The sequence below is a fragment of the Elephantulus edwardii genome, unplaced genomic scaffold (assembly GCF_000299155.1).
Source record: "Elephantulus edwardii isolate Elephantulus edwardi_28Jun2011 unplaced genomic scaffold, EleEdw1.0 scaffold00004, whole genome shotgun sequence".
Classification (NCBI taxonomy): Eukaryota; Metazoa; Chordata; class Mammalia; order Macroscelidea; family Macroscelididae; genus Elephantulus; species Elephantulus edwardii.
In genome coordinates, this window is record NW_006399754.1 from 16,842,664 (window position 1) to 16,850,871 (window position 8,208).

Consider the following 8,208-nt stretch of genomic DNA (forward strand, 5'->3'; position numbering starts at 1 on the left):
ATATATATATTCCGTAGTATATAATTTGTCAGTGACCTTTCTTTGGAAACTTAGAAAAAGAATTACAGACTTAGAACTAGTTCAAATCCGTGCTCTTCTGTCTTCTGATTTTGCAACCGTGGTCTAATTACATAACTTCGCTAACCTCAGTATTTCAGTATTTATCTCTGGCTGTGAGCTTCTTGACAGGCTGTGTCTTGTTCAGCAATAAATAGATCCTTCCCACCATGTAGCTTTGATAATAGATAATTGATATGTTATCGAAAGATGAATGAGCTCTGGTGGTCTAGTGGTAAAAAGTTGCGCTAGCAACCCAAAAGTACGCAGTTCAAATCCATCAGCTGCTTTGCAGTGGAAAGATAGGAAGTTTCCTCCTGTGTGACTCAGTGCCTCTGAAAACCTGCAGGAAGGTAAGCTATGTATTGGTTCTGACTTGATGATACACAGTGACAACGATAAAGAAGGATGAATCAGTGAAAAGGTGATGGAGGAGAGAAAAAGGGGCAGAGGTTGGAGAGAGAAGGAATGGGTGGATGGGAGGTAAGGACAGAGAGATGGATGGAAGGGCGGATGTTGTCTGTCTTGGTTTTCCACTCCAGTTTTAGAATTGACAGTGGTGACTGTTAAGCATGTGACATCAGTGCATACCAGTTTTCTTTTTCTCTCAAATTCAGTAGGCACCTCGTTAGTTATGGAGTGATTGCATTGAGCTCGTGTTAGCCATATTCCTCATGAACTTGTATGTATACGCCAGAGTCCTGTCTCTCAAACCTTGTAAATTCATTCATTTAGGAATATAGTAATCCAGTTCATGGTAACATACCATATTTTAATACCTGTCCAAAGAAATACGTTTTGTGTTTTTAAAACAAAATTCATAAATGGTAAGTGGCAATAAATTATTGAGTCATTTTATAAATTACCAGTTTTGCTGTCCTCAAAGAGAAAAAGTATCCCCATAAAAAACCATGGACATCCATTTAATCTCTAACACTTAGAAGGCTCATAATACTTTAAACACATGTCATTTTTATGGCTGATATTACTGCTTTTTGAAAAGCTTTAGTTTTGGGTTGATTTGTTTTGTTTTCTTAGCCCTGCCTTTTTAGAGACTAGTCAGTTCTGGAAAAATGTGGATATCAAGTAGCATTTATGTTTTCAGATCAGATTTCTTATTAACTTACATTATGAGCCAATGAGGCAGAAAAAGAAAAGAAAAAGTAAAAGAGAAGTCAGACGAGTAAAATATTGGGAATATTTTCTTTATGTTGAGAATTAGGTAAAGTCTGTGTCTCAGAGAATTCGCTTTCTGCCGGCCGGCGAGGGATGCTTTTGAAGTTTGCCTGTTGCATTTCCAGAATCACAAGTGTGTCACTTTACAAAGGCAGTGAACGCATGCCTCCAGCGTGGAAGAGACCTGTATTTTATAAATGTTTTTTTACGTCCTTATTCGTCGTCAACCTCAGGAGGCGTGGCTACACTCCGTAATGCTATGCTGCAGGAAAATGACACATTCTGGACATCTAAATTGGCATGCCAAATTATAGGACCTCTTAATTATTATGTGGATGTGACAGATTCAATTATTCTTGAACTCCTGTTGAGAACACTGCCCTTGACAGTGATTCACGGTAGCAAACAGAAGATTAACAAGAAAATACCCTTTATGAAACTTAATAAATGTTTCGGACCAAATAGCCTGGGCAGGATGAACTGCAGTACTTAAGAGAGAAAATCAGCTTTGCGCCCCGCTTGAGATTTCAGCCGATTCTCTTAAGATAAATTCTCTCTAAATATGCCTTAAATGAGGAACTAAGTACCACTTACCGTTAGAAATGTTTTCCTAGGTATGTCATTTGGGACAATTGTTTCAGACTTCTCCCTTAGAAACCATTAACCTCAGCCAGTAATAAAAAGAAATGCAAAGTTAAGAGTCCTTCCTCCCCATTCAATTTCCAGTGTCTGTATTAATGAGCAATCAAATGGCTCAGGGCGGGCTGCTGAGGAAAGAGGAAAATAGAAGCGGAGAGAATTGGGAAAACCGACACTCGGGGCTCGGTGATTCAGAGCGAGCTTGTCCCCGCGTGCTGCGTGGGCCCGGATCACGGGAATTGGAAGCTCAATTTCTTAATTGCTTCTTTAGTCTTTATCCAAACAGAAAATTGGATTTCTGGAGATTTCTTCTGTGCAAAGCAATTATGCTAAAGCCGCTTAGGTAGCGGCCCTTCTAGCTAGCCTTGCACTATCAGGATAATCAACTGTTCCTAACTAATACTACCATAGCCAACTTCAGGATGCGTGTGACTCCACAGACAAGGGCTGGGTTGCATAGTTGGTGACATGTCAGGAGGCGAACGAAAAGACAGCAATTCCAATCTCCCAGCCGATCCTCTGAAGAAAGCTGAGCCCTGTTGCTCCCGGTGAGCTTACAGCTTCAGAAGCCAAGCCAACTCAAAGATTACTGCCTATAAAACCCTATGGGACAGATCTACGTATCGCTTGGGGTCACTTGACTCATTGGCACCCAGCAACAACAACAAAGAATTTCCAAAACAATGACTTCTTTTCCTGATACTGTGCCACATCTGTTAAACCAGATTGGCAGTTAGTTTACTATCTGGTCACTGTTGTTGTTAGGTGCCGTCGAGTCATAGACGACTCATAGCGACCCTATGAACCGACGGCCTGAGCTCTGTTCGTACATAGAGTTTCCAGAGGCAAGCCATTTCGGAAGTGGATGCCGCTCCTGCTTCCAGGCTTGTTTTAGTTGGGAAGCTCCAGCCAACACTGTGACCATTATCGCATTTGACACATCACTACCATCTGTTGAGTCGGATTTTTCTTAAATCAAGAGATTTCTCAACTCTGAATTATGATGCTCAGAATCTGAGAGTTAAAAGCAGTCGCAATGATAGCAGACCATAAGAGTGCTCAGTGCCTGTAATAATCGTCTAGAACTTTCATTTTCTTCCTTTCTTATAACATTATAATAATAAAAGGCCAGACCCTGCCTTTGTTTGCTCAGTAAAACAGGGTAATCACGCCGTTTAAACATCATCTAGACCTACCACCCAAATAGATTCTCTCCATTCTCCACCTCTTGCCCCTTTCCGACATATTGTCTGGGTTATAATATGTTGCTGCCGAACATTGTGTTTGAATAGCTTTCTTTTTGCTGATGAACAGGTTTTGGATTCAGGACGACTGAAAGAATATGATGAGCCGTATGTTTTGCTGCAAAATAGAGAGAGCTTATTTTACAAGATGGTGCAACAACTGGGCAAGGCCGAAGCCGCTGCCCTCACCGAAACAGCCAAGCAGGTGAGCTTGTAATTACAGTTCGTCTCAACACTTCACCCCTCGCCGTTTGGCACCACGGGCATGGTAACGAGCACCGTGCATCCTTTTCAATTACAAACCTCCAGAGACAAAAGCTCCAAGACTGGGTCTTAACAACACGTCCCAGAGTGAAGTCAAGTCTGCAGATAGTCAGCAGAAAACGGTGGGGGTGGGAGGGGCTGTGAGCAAACGGGCCTGTGCACCTGCGAGATTGGAGAATGGACTTTTTACACGTCGGCTCACTAGGAGTCCAGATTCCCATTTATGACTCCTTCTGGCCATTAATTGTGTTAAAAAAAGACATTATGATGTAAAATACTTATATTTTGAAGACCTGTTACATTTCTGTGCTTAGCATAGTCTGAGATGTAGCTGGCAGGCTCAGGAAAATGGAAGCGTTTGAGGGGGAAAAGTGTAATCTCACTATTTTGTTCTTGTGAAATCTACCTGCCAGCAAACATGTTTCTCTTTTGTGGTTTAGTTCGTAAAGAAACCCCCCATATGATATGGTCATTGGCTCTCCAGGATCCCCCCTGATTCTTTGTTGTTTAGAACTAGGCCTGCACTCCTCCTCATGCTTCCCTGACCTCCTAGGGGCTTTAATTGTCCTCGGAACAAATTGTTGTTGCTGTTGTTAAGTGCTGTAGAGTCGTAGATGATGCATAGCAACCCTATGAACGAAAGTCTTGAACTCAAAGCTCTCATTTTTTTCTCCCAAGTTCATAGAGTTTCTGGAGGCAAGCAATTTATAATACTTTAGGCAAGTCTGAGGAAGCTCTGGTGGCCCAGTGGTAAGAAGTTGTGCTGCCAAATCAAAGGCAGGTGGTTTGAAACCAGCCACCAGTGACGGACAGTCTCTTCCCATTCTATTTATAACATACTTTGGATGTGTTGCAAGGAGGGACCAGTCCTTGGAGAGGGACCTCATGTTTGAGAGAGTGGAGAGACAGACCCTCGATGAGATGGATTGATTCAGTGACTAGGTAATGGGGGCTAGGTGTGTCAGAGACAATAAGATTGGCACAGTAGAGAGCAGGGTTTAGGGCTGTTGTACATAGGGGTCACTATGAGTTGCAGGTGACTCAGTGGCACAGAACAACAACAAACAACAGGGGTCAGTATGGGTAATTTCCTGGTCTTGGGAAGGTAGGGAGTGAGCGCTACAAGGAACCTGTAAGGCCTTTTTTATCATGCAGGTATAGCCTCTGAAAACTCACTGCAAGGTCGGCTACAGGCTGGTTCCCACTCAACAGCACAAAACACCAGTAACATCCGTGCAAGTCTGGATAGGGCATGAATATTTACAAAGCATTTCACAGATAATGTGTGTGATTAGCACCATATGTGATAGGAAGAGGTGATCGATGAGTAGCATACAGATTAAGTGATACCTTGTCAGAATCCTTGATAGCACGTCCTCCTGTGCTACAGATGTAATTGCTGAGATCCCATTTGTAGTCTTAGCCACAGTTCACATAACCTTTCTGGAAATATGTCAGTGGGGAAGGAAAGTCAGGTATTTTGCTTCTTGGTGCAAGGATTACGGTGGAATGAGGCTCAGCATACGTACTTATGATAAGGACCCATCTCAGCAGTTTGTCCTTGTAGCTCTTGGGTGCTCTCAGGTCTTTTTTCACTCATACACACCCAGGTGACAGGAGAACTTCCCCAGACTCATTTCCTTGGCTGTAACCTGGTGGCTCCATGCCAAGAAGCTGTGCTGCAATCCTGAAGGCACATGGTTCAAGGCCACTAGCTGCTCCATGGGAGAAGGATGGGCAGTCTCCTCCCATAATTGTCTCTGAAAACCCACCAGAGGGTCAGCTATGGGTCAGTTCCAACTCCACAGTACACAACAACAACAACAGCCTTTACAGAAGCAGATCACCAAGTCTTACTTCTGTGTAGCAGCTAGGTGGCTTTGAACCACCAGTCTTCCAGTTTGCAGCCAAACACTTAACTGCTTGTGTCTCTAGGGCTTCTTTTATTATTTCTAAGGACTGTAAGTTTGTTTTACATTCCTTATACTTTTTTCTCACATTTCTCAGATTCTCAGTAATAGAGTATAAAATTACCTATGTTTTTTCCTCACCTTTTCATCTCTGGCATAGTTGATCATATGGTCATCTGATTTAAAATGTCCCATGCCAATCCATCCCATTTCACCAATACCTAATATATCAATATTTGTGTGCTCCATTTCCTTAACAATGTCCCGTTTTCCTACATTCATGCTTCTCACATTCCACATTCCAATCATTAGTTTCTGCTTCCTTTTCCTCCTCTGTATTTACAAATTTGAGGGCTCAACCTCAAACATTATGTTATTCTAAGTGTGTTCTATTGTACATAGGGTTTTCAAAAGCCTGTTCTATTTCAAAAGCGGATGGCCAGCCCTTCTTCCTAGTCTGTCTTAAGTTGGATGCTTACTTTCGAACAATATCTGACAGACGGGCATTTTACCAAAAGGAGCAGCTGGAAGACACTTCCCCTGACAGAGAAAACCAATACATACAATGCCCCCTCCTCCCCATGTGTGTCTTGTCTCTTCCCTTTCTCTGCTACATCAGCATCCCTTGAACTCCTGCCTTCCCTGTCCATCCAGCACCTGTCTCCTCCCAGCCACCCCTTGATAGGATGGCTTAGGCCACGAGTCACTTCTGTGATGGCCTGCACCTCACAATGCTGCTGGTCTCTCATGCGGATCCCTCTCTCATATTTAGGAGGATTTAAGTCCAAATCCCATGTACTAGGGTCAGGGAAGGATTTTTGTCTAAGGCAGTGCAGAAAAAGGTTCTTGCCACTGAGTTTCTTCTCTAGCAGTGTCATCTTGTTACTTAGTGTCTCTGATCTTCCTTTTACACCACATGCTGTCACAATACGATAATATCCAAGGTGAGGGCTATGTCTCCTTTAGATCTGGCATGCTGAAGAGTCTATGCCTTCGAGTTGTGGTGCTGGAAGAGAGTCTTGAACGCACCATGGACTGACAAGAAGGCAAATAAGTGTGCTTTGGAGAGGGTGAAACCAAGTCTCTCCTTGGAGGCTAGGATTTTCAAGCTCTGTCTCACATACTTTGGGCACATGGCCAGAGGGACCAGTCCCTGGGGAAAGTCGTAATGCTTGGAAGGATGGAGGGATAATGCAGGAGAGGAAGACCCCGGGTGAGATGGATCAATAGAGTAACTGGGACATCAGGAGTAGGTGGGTTGGAATTAATGAGATTGGCTCAGGACAGGGCAGACTTCAGAGCTGCTGTACAGAGGGTCCCTATGAATTGCAGGTGACTCGATGGCACATAACACCAACAACAACATTAAAGACAAGGGAGCTCTGGGGGCCTAGTGGTAAGAAGCTGCACTGCAATCCTGAATACACACAGTTCAAATCCACTAGCTGCTCTGCAGGAGAAGGATGGGCCGTCTCCTTTCAAGCAATTAACTGTCTCTGAAAAACCCAATGGAGGGTCAACTATGAGTCAGTTCCAACTAACAGAACACAGTAACAACATAAAAGACAAAGGAATGAAGAAGCAGTTACCAGTCTCTTAAGAGGCTTCTCTGTGGACCACTCCGTAGGTTCTGACTCGTAACAGCTCTCCGTTTGAGTGCATATCTTTCTGCAGCAGCTGGGCTAGTGAATTCGAACCACCAGCTTTTCAGTTAGCAGCCTGTCAAGTTGTGCACTGAGCCACCAAAGTTCCTGTCACTGTACGTTTCATTCACGTGTTACATTCTCTTGCTTCTGCTGCTGCTCCCTTGCTGGTGGGAAAGGTCTAATCTGTTCCTGGAGCCGCCTGGTTTATTGACGGGTCTAGCCAGTCCTCTTGTAGATTGATGAGACCAGCCAGTTCCCTTGTGGAAGGTAAAAGGGCCAGTCCCGTGGTGGCTAGGCTAACCCGCCCTGTTCACATGTTCCCGCCCGTCCACATGGTCAAGTCAGATTAAATAGTTAGGAAACTCATATTAAAAGATCAACTCCACACATGCTTAGTTCATTCCACTGTGCATAGACCTTTAACAGGAAAGCACTCTGTAAATAGTGCATTTGTATTTATAATAAGATATTCCTTTTTTTTTATTCATTTTAATGAAAGTTTACAGAGACTTAGGATTTCCAGTCATTCACTGTTGCACTTTTGTCCCTGCCCACCCCTACCCCTGCCCAATTTACTCTTCTCCTTGAAAAGAAAAAACTCTTTTATTGTTATGCAATCCCTCCCCCCAGGTCCACTCCACTATGCAGCCTTCACTGTGGACTTCTGTAATGACAAGAATACCCATTCATATGTCCCTTTTAAACAATTCTCTCCCTAAGATATTCCGTTTTAACATGTATACAACATATATTGGGTTTCTTTGAATCGTATTTCATTTTCATGAACTGTTCAGTAAATGTCTATCTGTGCATAGAATTGGGCTTCATACTAACAAATAATATTATTTGAATAATATAATGAAATAATATAATGAAATAATTCTTGTCACTAACAGAGATGAGCAGTGATTTGTGTGTTAAACTGTTGTTGATAACAAGAAGTGATTTTTTTTTATTTTAAATCCAATATTTTAATCGTCATTACGTGAACACAAGAATGGTTCTAAAGTCTATCAAGTTAAAGACATTGTCTAATAATTTACATAGGATGACTGACTCCTTCATACAATGAAAGTGATTTGACATAGCAAACTTAAATATTTTACTGAAATTTTCATACAGTCCTTTGGTCTATTGTCTGATGTAATCTCTCTCTCTTTTTTTTTATTTATTCATTCATTGCTGCACATTTTCCTGTCTTCCATCCCCTAGTACACTTTGCAATGCACTTTTTCCGATTGTTGTCATACATATAATACCTAATCATATATT

At 42.5% G+C, this 8,208-nt stretch overlaps 1 protein-coding gene across 1 annotated transcript in view; it reads left to right on the plus strand.

The window, feature by feature from the left end:
* ABCC4 (ATP-binding cassette, sub-family C (CFTR/MRP), member 4) overlaps nucleotides 1–8,208 on the plus strand; it is a 271,694-nt gene that overhangs the window by 250,017 nt on the left and 13,469 nt on the right. Inside the window, exon 29 of the mRNA XM_006879571.1 lies at nucleotides 3,187–3,321. Coding sequence (XP_006879633.1) covers nucleotides 3,187–3,321 — 135 coding nt within the window. The remainder of the gene's footprint in view (nucleotides 1–3,186; nucleotides 3,322–8,208) is intronic.